Source organism: Podarcis liolepis, assembly GCF_965112155.1.
Source record: "Podarcis liolepis genome assembly, chromosome: 4".
In the NCBI taxonomy this organism is placed as follows: Eukaryota; Metazoa; Chordata; class Lepidosauria; order Squamata; family Lacertidae; genus Podarcis; species Podarcis liolepis.
Window position 1 is genome coordinate 86,894,739 of NC_139558.1, and position 14,734 is coordinate 86,909,472.

At 40.2% G+C, this 14,734-nt stretch overlaps 1 protein-coding gene across 8 annotated transcripts; it reads right to left on the reverse strand.

Moving 5' to 3' along the window:
- Positions 1–1,123: 1,123 nt before the first annotated feature.
- On the reverse strand, positions 1,124–14,426 carry BIRC2 (baculoviral IAP repeat containing 2). Of its 8 annotated transcripts, none has more exons than XM_083499696.1 (9): positions 14,131–14,426; positions 8,455–9,353; positions 8,229–8,328; positions 7,549–7,627; positions 6,638–6,683; positions 4,910–5,149; positions 3,103–3,354; positions 2,836–2,877; positions 1,124–1,917 (listed from the first exon to the last, which is right to left on the reverse strand). In XM_083499696.1, the coding sequence occupies exons 2-9, from the start codon at positions 9,311–9,313 to the stop codon at positions 1,724–1,726; spliced, it is 1,812 nt and encodes a 603-aa protein (XP_083355822.1). In that variant the 5' UTR covers positions 9,314–9,353; positions 14,131–14,426; the 3' UTR covers positions 1,124–1,723. The 8 variants fall into 8 exon arrangements, with proteins under 8 accessions (XP_083355822.1, XP_083355821.1, XP_083355818.1 ...); XM_083499695.1 differs by having other exon boundaries at positions 8,455–9,410; XM_083499692.1 differs by having other exon boundaries at positions 4,910–4,960; positions 8,455–10,529; positions 14,131–14,400.
- Between the last annotated feature and the right edge of the window lie 308 nt (positions 14,427–14,734).

The following is a 14,734-nucleotide window of genomic DNA, read 5'->3' on the forward strand; positions in this document are numbered from 1 at the left end:
CCAGTTTAACAAGAACACACACCCTGTTAATATGCAACATGGGCTGTAGGTACATATATTCCTCTTAGTTTCTCTGTGGCTCTAATGCAATCACAGCTAATAGGATACAAATATTATTGACACGTATGCAGAAAAGTATGTTTGCTTACGTTTTGACACAGCCAATAAGAACGACAAAGGCAACAAGTTTTTTTCTGAGGCTTAAAATTGAGGAGACCATAGAGGGACACACATACACGCAACAGCTGTTAAAGTTAAAAAGTTGTTGTAACAACCTCTTTTGACTGGAAATAGTGGAGGGAGAGGAGCCACCAAATAGATTTGGTTTCATAGTAGCAGAACAAACTCCCTCTGCTGCAACCAAGTATAATGGCAGGCAGCTAAAAGATGACAATATATATGCATCTGGTGCTCCCCAAACAAGTCTAGGAGTGTCCAAACACTTTAAATTACTGTTTCCAAACACACACATCCCACACACCAATTTGTCACATGGAGCTTGCGCTAAACTGGAACCACATAGGGTGTGATAAGGGGAAGCAGCTGCAGCAGTAGCAGTAGAACAAACAGATAATTATTTAGTTTCTGACACCCTGATGCAGCACCTCATTTAATTTTTTTTAATTTTCCACAGGATCTAGCAATGTTAGGTGCTTAAGAAACATTTTAAGAAGTTCAGCAAAAAGTTCAGAGTTAGAATCATTTGTTGCCTTCAAAGTTGTCCTTATGCACTGCTACCTACTTGGCTCGTGTCCTTTACGTTTTGACCAGCCTGCACCAGAAGCCTCAGCACTCCGGAGGGGGGGGGGTGATGCTAGAAAAGCTATTGTTAAGTGGACTTTATGATCAAGGAGCACAATTCCAACAATATTTGAAAGTCTATATGGCCACTAGAAGGCAAATATCTGAAATCAAGAGAACACAAGGGTGAGAGCACTGTAGTGACTAGCTATTGTTTAAACACAAGTATTTGGGAGCTGCATCCTACTTAAGATTTTAAAAACGCATGTGTAGATCTATAATACGGACAGTGCCTAAAACAGTTTTTCCTTCGCTTTAGTGATGGTAATGGAGCAAGTCTGAAAATGAGGCTGAAAATAAATTCCAACAATGTTCCTTGAACAACTTTTAATATTAAGTTTATTTCACAAATAATTTTTTAACATTATCAGATCATGTATAAAGCAACGTAGCACAAGTCTTTTGCATTGCATCTTGGTGGTATATAGCTTGTTTTATGACCAACTCAAGCAATTCCTGCATAGATGCTTCAATTATCAAACTTCTACTCATAATTCAGTCAGTTATCAGGGATGGGGAACCTGCAAATTCCTGGGAGCCATTAGACTCCAGCTCCCCAGTCACTCACAGTCAGCAGGGCCTATGGCTAAGGTTAGTGGGAGCTGCACTAAAACAACATATGGTAAAGCTACAGGTTCCTCAAATGTGGTCTATATAAAATATATTTTAGACTAACCAGTTATACGTGTCAGAAAGCTTCCCAATAGGTTAACAAATAATCAACAGCTACTTTTGTGAACCACAAACTGTAACACACCCTGCAAGGTTGCTCACCCCCATCTTTAGTAACATTTGGTTCCAAGGCACTACAAAACTAGACTGGATTAGCAATCCAGTCATTTGAGAAATAATAACTGACCCAAAAAAGTGCCCACTGGGCTGCAGTGTGAGGATCTTGCTGATCAAACTCATTTTATGCCCTTCATGAAAGAAATGTCCGCACTGTACCCTTGATTGTCCCTCTGCATATAGGGCATTTTCTAAGGGAAGGGGCACATTCTTTACACACAACTAAGTGGCCACATGGGATGAAGACAATGGACACTTCCTTGTCCATGCAAACTTTGCATGTTCTCTCTTCTTGCAATCGTCTCAGCTGTTCTTCCATGGGCAGGCCTGCAGGGGAGAAAACTTACGTTATATATGTTCCAAATTGCTGTATTTTACAATACAAAGAAATACCACTGTTTCCAAGTCTCTCCCCCTCCACCCCAAAAACTCCCTTTGTTTTCTTTTTCTGCATCCACCAATACACGTTGGAGTTATTCTAACTGACGAAGAGACTTCAAAATCAGAGATATAGTTTTCCTGGTATATATGCCCAAAGGTGTACCCATTCAGAAACTGCTCGCAAAAATGAATCATAGAATCATACAGTTGGAATAGACCACAAGGGCCATCGAGTCCAACCCCCTGCCAAGCAGGAAACACCATCAGAGCACTCTTGACATATGAGTCAAAAAGCAAATGTGAAGGTGTGCTTAATGATGCTATAGGGGAAAGAGGTGGAGGCTCCAGATAACAAAGTACCAGGGATGTGCAGAAGGCAAGTTTCCATTCCATTATTGTTACAAGAAGCAAGGACTGGAATTTGCTCACAATCATGGCACTTGCCCAGACTTCTTAACCTATGATTTCAAACTACAGATGTGGGAGAACTTTTATACAGTGGTACCTCAGTTTTCGAACGTTTCAGAAGTCAAGCGTTTTGGCTTTCAAACGCTGAAAACCTGGAAGTAACTGCTTCAGTTTTTGAATGCTTTTAGGAAGCCGAACGTGCCATGTGGCTTCCATATTGAGTTTTCCAGACGTAAATGCTTCCGGAAATGCACACTTCAGTTTTCGAACGTTTCAGAAGTCGAACTGTCTTCTGGAATAGATTACATTCGAAAACTGAGAAACCACTGTATATGGTGCTTCTCTATACCAAGTATCTGAAACTATTTAAAATGAGAGTTTTAAAATTTATTTTTATAAGCAATCCGTATTATTTCAAATGGTGTCCAAAGTTATTTTAGTGAATCCAGTTTTTACCTGAAACATCTTCTGTTGGAATATAAGGCATTTTCTTCTCCTCTAAAAAAAAAATTAAAAAAATTAGTTCTGTTCAATAAACTTAAGACTTCCTGCAAGCAATAAGCTGCCATACTAATAGACAGGGTTCTATGGTTTCCTGCATACGATCCCTAAAGCAAGGCCAATGACCTCTATTACTGCTCTGAATTATAACATGCTAAGGCTGTCATCTCTCAGAGAAGTGGCAATTAGATGTTAACCAGCACATTCTTTTCTCAAACTCACCGAACAAGTCTTTGTATAATACAAAATCGCACTCTTGTAAACAGTTTCTGAATATGTTTGCAGCTGTGTTTCCTTTCACCAAGATGGTATCAATCAGTTCTCTCGCTTGCAGTGGTGTCTGGGTTTTTTGTTTAATAACATGGTATTCAACGTCATTTATTACTTTGGATGTTAATAAACTTTCAAGGATAGGAAGCACACATGTCAAGCGCTGAAACAATGCATTTCGGTTCTTCCTGATTAAGGACAGATCTAAAATATAAATAATGAAAAATGATTATAGTTCAATTTGTTTAGCATTGGAAAATATAAGGAGAAATTTTGAAATCACAAGAGGGTGGGGGGAGAAAGGAATTGAAAATAATTTATGCTTCTGAAGCAAGTTTAGGTATGATAAAGAAAATACAACATTTCAACGTTCACAAAGCCTGCAGGTCTCCCTCCCCAGCCCTCCCTCACCTGAAAAATGAATGTCCCAAAAGGTTGGAAGAAAGTTGAATTATGCTTTAAGAACCATTTTCTTATGTGTTAACTTAGCATATAAAAGAGTATACTGTCTGGTGTACTGATGAAATGGATTGGGAGTGAATGCAGACAAAGCATTTGCATTGTATCATATTTACCTAGCTAGCCTATTCTGGACCAACTGAAGTTTCCAGGCCATTTTAAAAGGCAGCCCCACATTTAATAAATTGCAATAATCCAACTATGAGGTTACCAGAGCATGGATAACTGTAGCAAGGTTCTGTCCAAATAGGGGTGACACTGGCAAATCAGTGAAAGATGACAAAAGGCACTCCAAGAGCACTTCAAGTTATGAGTCTGCTGCTTTAGGATTAGTACAATGCCATCCAGAGAAAACTGATCACTACCTAATTGGGTAAACCAACCACCTAACAACAGTACCTCCAACTTGCCTAAACTGAATTTCATTTAGCCTCAAATGTAGAATAATAGTTTCCAAGTTACAGGAAGTAAAAGTCACAACTTTATTTTGCATTCACTTGACACACAGAGTCCAATGCCAGGTACCACAGTTTAAGAAGAATGTAGAAAAAATAATGAGTTCGGAGGGCAACAAAGATGGCTAATGGTACTGGAAGTAGGTCCTATGCAGAAAAACTGATGGAAGTGGATATACCGTATTTTTCTGGGTATTGGACGAGGTTTTTCAACTCAAAAATCATGTCCCAAAACTGGGGTCGTTCAATACACAGATAGTGCCATGGCGGCGGGGGGGGGGGGGGCGCAGCACCAGCCATTCGGTTGGCAGGAGCACGGCTTCCGATGCCGTGGCGAGCAATCTGGGGGATGTTTCCTGCCCACAGCTGCATGGGAGGGGGGGAGAAGCTGCGCGCCGCCAGCCAGCTCTTTGATGGGAGCGCAAATTCACCCGATACCACTGTGCGTGGGAAACGATCTAGGGAGTGTTTCCTGCCTGAAGCTGCGTGGGGGGAGAGGCTCAACAACTTGGGGCCATCTCCCCTCACTTTCTTAAAATTTAGTCCCCCCAAATGGGGAGGGGTGTTCTTATACAAGGGGGCATCTTATAGATGGAAAAGTACAGTATTTAGCCCAGAGGTTGATGGGAGAAACAGTAACACAATATCTGATGGATTGTCAACTAGCAACCATAGATGGCAGGACTAGATCTAATGAAAGCAATTTGATAATGGAATCCTTGAGGGCTGTGGGCTCTCCCCTTCTGGGAATCTTCCAAGTGGAAGCTGGGAAGCCATTTTTCAAGGAAGATTATGAAGAGAATTAAGCAACATAACAGATTCTATCCCTAGAGCTTTTTACATACCTGATGTTACTTCCTCTGCTTGTACCACCTTCTCTTCATTCTTCTCATCTCCTGCAGCAATGAGGTCGGACACAAGATCATTTACAGATTTATAATTCTCTCCGGTTGTTAAGATTTTACTCTGAACAGTCTGCTTGACTAGTCTTTTGCTGAATCCCATCTCCAAGGCAGCTTCAACCACTGGGGTTTTCATCATGATTGCATCTTCTGAAGCATTTTCACCAGGTCCAAAATGAATAACTGCTCAGAGAAAAATTTGTGGCATTGCTCATTAGATCCATATGGATTTTGAAAAATATGTTTTAAATTTAAATTAAAACAGAGAATAAGATCATGTTTACATCAGGTTCCATGTCCAACATTGAAAAAACCTTTGCTTTACTCTTATGCAAATTAACTTTTATATTAGGCTATACTAAAGGCATTTTCACACAAGAAGCTTACATCAGAAGTTTACATCAGGTTCCATGTCCAACATTGAAAAAACCTTTGCTTTACTCTTATGCAAATTAACTTTTATATTAGGCTATACTAAAGGCATTTTCACACAAGAAGCTTATGGATGTGAACATATTAAACTGTCTTATACCAAGTCAGACCACGGATCCATTTAGATTAGCAGCGACTCAGAACAGAAATCCAAAATCTCAGCAAAGGCTTTTCTGAATTGTACTATCAGGGACCTTTTTGACTAAACATACCAGGGACTGAATCTGGAACTGTAGGCACACAAAGAATGTGCTCACCTACAAAGCAATGAGACCTCCCCTTCAGAAACGTACAAACCCTATATCTTGCTGCAATAGGCAAGAACCAGCCAGCTTCTACTCCATAAGTAGAATCACTAATCAACTTACTAGATAGTAGGTTTGGAGGTTACAGCAGCTGATATAGGAACTATGCTTGACAGCAACACTAATTAATTCACTAGCTGTATTACTTTGGAAAAGCAGCTTTTTAAAGTCCAGAGCAAGCTATCAAACAAATATTTCAAGCCTCTATTATACAGTCTCCATAAGTGATCTTGGCTTTCTCCAACTTAGGTCAGATCAATTCACAGGATGATACCCAATATGAATCATATTCAAGTCCATTGATTTCATTGGGTTTACCCTGAGTATAACTTATTTGGATCACCAACAGTAAATTCAAAGCTATCCACAATAATTTTTTGCACCACTAGGGGGCCCCTATGAAAATGTTGAGATAGGTTTTGCTAGCAATCTCAATGAAGACTTTAAAAAGAAAACAACAGTCTTATCTGAGTGTGCTTTTTCAGGAACTGCACATTGAGTTTGGATTTTTTTGAAGTGTTTGCCATTGTTTTCCAATGAATTCTCATTTTTTGCAGTTTTTGTTATTTATTATACTTGCTGTAAGCTACTCTGAAGGTTCAATTACTGGTGGAAGAGCAGGAAAAGTTATTCATTATGTTCTTGCCAAGTTGTGGCAAGATATGAACTGCATCAACAGTCCACTTAGTAAGCAAGGCAATGCAAATAAGAATAAGACAAACAGAAGTCTCCTCATTTTGAGAGTACAATACCAAGTGACAACAAAGTTATTTTTGAGAATCCATATTTAAGTTGCTTTGTAAGACACAATACTTCTAGATAATTGATTAAAACCTGATAGTGCTAAGTGTTTTTGGTATTCCCTATTTAACAAACAGTGCTTTCATATTCCAAGTGTCCATACCAACTTAAATAGCTTGTAAAAAATACGTACTTGGCTCAACATTTTCATCCACAGGTGTATCTGAGGTGGATAACAGCTACAAAACACAGAAAGAGCGTTTTAAAATGAATGTAATTTTTGTGTATCAAAACAGAAGCGAACACAAGAAGTTTGCCAAAATTTAAACCACTTAAACAGTCACCCTAAACATCTGCATGCACTCTGTCCTGAACACCACAGCAATGTTCTTGTCAGACACTTTGAGGGCCGACTGTTGCTGTCACAATACATTGTCAACTGCCAGAAGAAAGGGGAAGCCCTCATCATCATCACTGCTTGTAGCTCCTATATGCAATTTTGATTGTTAGCTGCAGTGAGCACAGTAACAGATCACACGTCAAGCAATTTGCTCAATTAGCCACTTAGTCACTCAAACTATCTTAGGAAACCATCACAGTTGCCGTGCGAAATTGACAAGTTTCTACTGAATCATAGAAAACTCAGATGCTCTCTAAAAGACCACATCCTTTGACCTTGTCATTTAGTAAGTTCACACCTTTATTTGTAGCCACTTTCAGCATGCCTAACACATGGTTGGCTTTTACGTGATTAGGGGGAAGAGATTAAAATTAAAGGCTCTTCTAAAGAGCTTAGTTTGAAAGTGTTCAATTTAAAAATCTATGATGTACAGTGGTACCTCGGGTTACAGATGCTTCAGGTTACAGGCGCTTCAGGTTACAGACTCTGCTAACCCAGAAATAGTACCTCGGTTTAAAAACTTTGCTTCAGGATGAGAACAGAAATTGCGTGGTGGGAGGCCCTACTAGCTAAAGTGGTGATTCAGGTTAAGAACAGTTTCAGGTTAAGAATGGACCTCCAGAACGAATTAAGTTCTTAACCGAGGTACCACTGTAATACACAAGAATACTGCTGAAATCAGGGCAAAGTAGTTGTTTAAATACCTGTTCAAGAAGATGGGGGAATCTTACTTGAATCTGATGGACAAACTCTTGTCCTTTCATATGCCGCAGGTACTCACATCTAGAAGATAAAATGCAGTGTTTCAATTCTAATATACAGATTGTACATTGTTCCAGATACATGCAGAACAAAGTGCCTCAGATAAGCCATATGCATGCCCAGTTCTAAATGTTCACTTTTGAAGTGGAGTTTGTAATCTGGCATGACAACTCCTCCAGATACATAACATATTAACAGAGAATCTGCTCCGTTTAAACCACGGTCGGTCAATCTATGACCGAAAGGTCACATGCAGCCCTCAATCTAATTTCATGTGGGTAGGGGAAAGTCTGGATGGAATAAGCAGGGGAAATATGGAGGGAGAAATGAGAAGGGTGCAGAGAAAGCCTTCTGAGAATGATCAGTTCAGTCCCCTGCAAAAACTATTTAGTCACTCCCTGGCAGCCCACTTGGCAGGGGAAAAAAGAAAATAGAATATAGTCTGCTTACTGCTAGCATCTGCCCCCAACAGATTGCACCAAGGGGAGTACAACTCTCAGCAGGAGAAAAACAATACTCCTCTTAAAATAGATCTCTTTGGGATACTAGTTTTGCCTTTCAGTTCCAAATATATTAAGATTAGGACCATAATTGCTACTATTTCAAAGAAGTTTAGATGTACCTTGGAAACCATTTAGCATGTTCTACCCATGGATCATCCCCAGACTCCCAACACCTGAGTCCACCATCACAGCAGAAACATTTAACATCATCATTGCGACCTGAAGAGGGGAGGGGAAAAACAGTTTATATAATATTTTTAAAGATGCGTTCAGCAGTCACTGATTAAATAGTTCAAAAAAAATTTAAATAGAGTCCAAGTGACCAAAAATAGGCAGCTCACTTACCCACATAATAGAAGCCAGCATCTGCAAGCCGCGGTGGCTGAACTGGAACTGCAGCTGGCCAGCTTTTGAAAGTGTTGAGGCGCATTACGTAGGTCTGCATGCTCATATTGGAGACTGTGAAACTGGTCTGGTCACACATTTGTTCCACAAAAGGGCAGTTTGGAAAGTGCCTCCGATGTTCCGACATGGCATTATCCTTAGGCTCCCAGTTACTCAGTTGACCACCACAGGCAAAACAAGCCACCTTGTCCGCAGGCCCAATGTAATAAAATCCAGCTTTTGCCAAAGAAGATGGTGACAGAAATGTCAGTGGCCATGACTCAAAAGTGTGCAGTCTGTCGTCCTCTGCACTCATTGCATAATTGACTGTTTTAGGTCTCAAATGGGACAAGTCTTCAACTGCCCTGGATGTGACTGGATCATGAGGAAAGCTTGAAAAGCTTCCACTGAAATAGCCAACTTGATCCATATTTGCTGCTGGTGTCGGGGAATGCGAAGAAGAAAGGCCAAAGCCAGTTGGAGGTGAAAAGGCAGAATTAAATGATGAACCGAGATTGTTCAATGGAGTCAAACTCTTCACAAAGTTGCAGCTAGGGTAGAGTTGCTTATGCTTGTCCAGAGCCTTGTCACCTTTTTTCCAGTTATCCAACATCAAGCCACAACTAAAACATTTTACTTTGTCTTTCACACCAGTGTAATAGAAACCAGCACGGGCGAGACTCCTTTCAGATACAGGTACATTCTGAGGGAAAGTTGAAAAGGTGGACATCCTGTAGAGTTCACATGACAGATCGTACGTCAGTTCACTTACATCACTGCTATTCCTCAGTTTGGACGGTAATGAATCATATATGTTCATGACGATGAAATAAGATAGGAGAATGGGACGAGTCTGAAGCCTGGGAGATAGTTTTGTGCAAATCTGATTAACTTCCAGGCCATAATAAAATAAAAACCTGAAAGCAAAACATTGCATGCAATTTCTTTATAAAGTATCTCTTTCATTCAGTACTTTCATCTTTCTGGCTAAACATAATTTGTTCTCTTTTTCAAAATGCACACTTCCTTAAAACACTGTAGTTCCTTCTTTCTTACAAGAGCTAATGTTCCCCTTCTCATTATGGCAGAAGGGAGAAAGCCTTAAAAATAAAGTGTGAAGAAGAAAACTAAATAGCCTGTAAACTTGGACATGAGTCCCACCCAAACCAAAGAAAGTCCAAATAAATTAAGTTAGTATCAGGCTGCAGCATTAGTTTCCAAATCCTGTTACTATGTAGAAAATAAAAGTGCAGAAATGCAGGGTATTAAGGAAACGTGGAATCTGTAGGCATATGTATGACTTGCTTGTAGTTGGCTACATATGCTGAGAAGCCTTTTCCCCTTTAAAGTCAAATTAAACCAGGAATGTATGGGTTGTTCCCAACTAGGTTTTACGTAAAGGAGACCCACTGAAAGTAGTGGATGCAAATCTCCATTGATTTCAGTGGTGCTACTCTGAATATGACAAATATAGGATACCACCCTGTTTTGAAACTATGGTACATAAATACATCTGCTCCCTCTTAAGATTAGTTTAATTCTTGCCAAGAAGATACTCAAGGATTTCCCCTCAAATACATCAATGAAGTTTTGGAACTATTAAGCTAAGGGTGATCTCTGCAAACCACTATTGCTCTTGCCCTGGACACCAACAAGCTTTAATCAGCCCTAGAACATTTTCTTTCCTTATGTTGTTGCTGAAGTTTTATAGCATAATTTTAACCAGGTTGCTTTACTATTATTAGAAGTTTATTGTGTTTAACATAATTATATTGCTTAGGAGAGGAAAAATGGAACATCAGTAGGGCTGTATAGAAAGTTAATAAATAATAATAATACTCATTAGCTAAAATATTTAGGCAAGTCATGTCTCTCCTTAGTAAAAGCAAAAATAATTTTAGTATTTATGCACAAAACTATCTCCCAGACTTCAGACTCAAGTCCCTTTTAAGGGGCTTAGGCAGCCATATTGCAATATTGGGTCCACAAGGAGAAACAGTAAATGTAATGTGTGATAAACACAAGGTTACCAAGACCTGCATGAAGAGAAAAAGATATATGAGCTTCTTTAAAAAGTTACAGTATACTGTGCGTGTACACAGTTGTAAAGCACTACAAATATTCAATGGCAATAAACTTCACTTCACAGTTATATTTTTAGCCAGAGTCTAATAACTTGTCTATGCCAACTGTTAGAATGGACTGGTGTTGAACTGAAGCCAATTTAGCCCACAAAGCATCCTTTGTGCCTATACTGAAAGACCATAAAGGAATCAGTGTTAACACCACTGATGTAGAGTTGAGCAGTTCAGGTTAGCTGCAAATCTCTCAGAATGGTGGTGGGGAGCAGGGATCAAGATTCCCTGCTAACTGTACACAAGAGAAGGCCATATATGTAGGCTCCCATAAGTTGATATTCACCTGCACATAGGAAGCACTCATATCTGCCAATGTGTAAGCTTTCTACGCAGGGATTTTTATGTGGAAAACAAGGCATCCTCTGAAAGCTCTGACACTGAGGTCAATGCTTCCTCTGAAAGCTTACTGACATTGAGGTCAACGCTTCCAATTGCGCAGTGTATTTAACTATTTCAAAAGTTGTTCTGAAATTGACTGCCGATTACTACAGGTATTATTATATCAAAATTATTTTGGTTCACAGTGCTTTGGTCACAAACAATCAATACTTTTCAGAATTCCATTATGCTTAACATGTGACTTTTTATACACAGACTTTCCATCTAGGAAAGTGCCTGTGCTGCATGATGTACCACACACCATCATGGAGTGAACACATGCATATTTATATCCAGGGCAGAAAGAGATCTTAAGTTCACAGTTCTTCAGAACTCAAAAAATAGCATTTCTGAAGTATGGGAACACAGAAAATTAATGAGTTAATTAGAAAACTAAACAGTCTGTTAAGTAGTATCTAAATGAGCTAGCAGCCATAAATTAAGTGCATCTCAGCTACTGCCTCTTTGGAGGAGCTAAGGCATATTTTAAGTGCCTGATGTAGGTAGGCATCCTTAATACTCAAGTCTTGTACACCTACACTTTCTGAGTAATTAGCAAATCATTTTAACAAAGCAATACACCATTGGCTGTCAGCAGGGATCCATTTTTTCCTATGACAGACAACTCTAAGGTTATGTCAGACTTTAAAAAATAAATGGCACTTTGGATTTTTAGCATCTTCAAATAAAGTTATTTTTTATTTCCTATGAATCTGTCTGTGATAGTCTAGATAAAATCCCATACTCAAATAAATTAAATTACAGACCCTTATTAGCCTATTCTATTATTTGATACCATAAGGCTAGCACATGTACTGCAGCATAACCTTTCATGCATTCATCAGATGTTTGAAGAGCCAACATCAGAGGATAGGTATATAAAGCACATAGTGTGTGAAGAAAAAAAGGTATTATAAAAATAAAACAAAGTGAGGTCAAAAGGAGAAAAGGGATGATTTACAGAATACAAAATGAGATTTAGGCACAAACAATAAAAGATCCAGAATGTCTAAACTAGTAATGGGCTGACAGTAAAAGATGAACAGCACACATTACTACCCACAATAACAGAGATATGACAAGTCTATCAAGTAACCCTGGCTGTGCTACAAGTATATACCTATTTGCCTATACTGTGTTCCTACTATGTGAACCGCCCTGAAGCCTCCGGGTATAGGGCAGTATATAAATTCAATAAATAAATTAATATTATTATTTTAAGACGTTTAAGTATACTCAGCTGAATTAAAGTGGAACAGCAGTCTAAGATATAAAAGCACCTATTTATTAGACTTGCACTGCAGGATTGCAAAATAACAGTGCAGTCCACATAGGTCAAAGGAACATCAAACAAAAGGATGAAAGGTCTGGTGTGAGCAAATGGAAAACTACAAGTGTGAGGCCATTAAAGGAGGAATGAATAAAATGTCAACAGACTGTGCTAGATGACAATGAGGAGAAACAATAGTTACATTCCAAAAGTAATAACTAAAGGGAACAGTGGATTCAAAGTACCAGCAAAGTTTAGTAGCAGTTGTTAAAGCAGGATAGGAATGAAGTGATAAGGTACCCATCATCTACTGCTATCTTCACGTCCTGCTCTGACCACTGGAAGAGTATCCGTCTGGCTGCTGTTATAAACAGAATGCCGGACTTTGATAGACCCAGGTCTGAAGTGCTTGGTCGTCCCTTGATTTTATCAGTTGCTCACATCAGCTGATAATGTGAACATGTGGCTCTGATCTAGGTAGCCACAGAGACTGCATGCTACTCTATTTAGCATTAGCACATCAATTTCTTTTCATCTCTGAATCCAGCTGTCGCATCAATACGTAGTAGCCTCCAATTTATGCCTTCCACTTTCATGTCCCATTCCTAGCAATTCTCCCTAGTCATCACAGTAACATGAAACCACTTTCAAACTGTTCTAGGAAGCTTATCATTAACTACAGACAAACTTCTCAGAAAAGAAACCTGACCACCTCTAACTAGCATTTTCTTGCAATGTACAACAACTGCAGGAAGGGAGGCTATGTCCTAAGACCCTAGTCTTCAAATGACTGCCCAGTTGCTAATAATCTCATTCTGTTTGTAACCTGCTTTGGGGGGGGGGGGCTTTTTAAACAATCAAGCAGCATAGAAATTATATATATATATATATATATATATATATATATATATATATATATATATATGTATATGTATGTTCAAGTTAACTTTGTAAGCTTACTTGGAGGTGACTCAACAAAATAGTAAGCTCAGCCCTTACATAATATGCTTACTCCCCTAAGCCCCACTGTGCTCTGTGGGGCTTTGCCCACCGGGCAGCTTGAAGACTGCAGTCCCACCCCCTCTTTCCCTCTCTCCATCAACTGCCGTGCACTGCCGATTTGTCAACTTTGCGGTTAAGCTGTGCGGCTTTAATTTCGTAACCCCACCCCCACCCGCAAAAAAAATTAAATGCACACCACGCCTGTTTTGATCGGGCACTTACGTGTCCTCCTCCTACGAGCCCAAAGTTTCAGCTCCCCGCCCGGTTTAAATCGCGATAGTTGGCAGTGGCCCGATTTTTTAAAAAATATTCGCTTAAGCAGCTGCGTGTGTGTGTGAAAAAACAAAACTGCTCCTAACCGCCGAGTTCGTCGCCCTAATTCTTTTTGCAAAACGCTTTGAGGTTCCTCCGTTTAAAGCTGAAGCGGCACAAGGAGACACATTGCACTGTTCTGCACTTAAAAAGAATTTTTCGCATTTTTAAAGCCCTGGGACCGTCGTGTGAACAAAGGGCGAGCTACGGATGATGACGACGATGATGATAGTAGTAGTAGTGTGTAGTTATAACAGTATTATAATGATAAAAAGAACAGCAGTAGTATACTATTATACGGTAATATTATTAGTATATTGTTATGCAGCAATATTACTAGTATATTGCTATATATATATATATATATATATGCGTGTTGTTATACAGAAATAACGTATAAAACTAATAATAAAAATGATAGCAGCAGCAGTAGCAAAAGTGTAAAAAGAACAACACTCCCCCCCCCCAAACGCCCTCCAGCAGCAGCGGCGGCACAATAAGGCCCCACCCCGACCCCGACCCCTCGGCCTCACTTACCGTCAGGCCCTCCCAGGCGGATTTGGAAGTCTCCGCCGGCCGCCTACCGGCCCCTATATACTGGGGGAGGGTGGGAAAGGGAAGCTACGAAACAAGAGACTCGGAAAAAACCAAGGAGCGGGGCCAGAAAGCCGAGCGGGGCCCGCCCCCAAAGGAGGAGGGGAAATAACTCGAGGACGGAAATTCCTGTCATCAACCGCAGGCTCCTCCTCCACAGGCCTCGGGTTTCTTCCACAAACGGAAAAAGCCCCTCGCAGCAGAACAAGCCAGGCTCTGCGGCCGTTGCGGCGCATGCGCGGTTAAGCGCCCTGCGCGAGGACTGCCTGTTTTTATATTTACTTCAGGTATATTTACCTCAGGCTTGGTTGGATCCGAGGGAGGAGCAACGGCGGCAGCAGTGGCGGCGTCCTGGGTCATGATAAGAGCTGAAGCGACGCCTGCCCGCGGCAGCGTCCCCTCAGGTGGACGCCAGGCCATTCCACACGACGCTTGACGGTGGTGTGTGGGGTTTTTTATTTTTTTATTTTGCCTTCACGTTATGTTTTGCTTTGCTTGCTAGTTCCTGAGTGCTGCTGCTGCGTTTGTAAAGGGAACGCGGTTTAGG

Coding starts and splice junctions, on each gene's coding strand:
- BIRC2 (XM_083499693.1), bottom strand. CDS start 9,430: ATGCAATGTTTTGCTTTCAGGTTTTTATTTTATTATGGCCTGGAAGTT. Junction 3,355..4,909: donor AGCAGAGGAAGTAACATCAG/GTATGTAAAAAG, acceptor TTTATATTTTAG/ATCTGTCCTTAATCAGGAAG. Junction 2,878..3,102: donor ATTATACAAAGACTTGTTCG/GTGAGTTTGAGA, acceptor TTTTTTTTTTAG/AGGAGAAGAAAATGCCTTAT.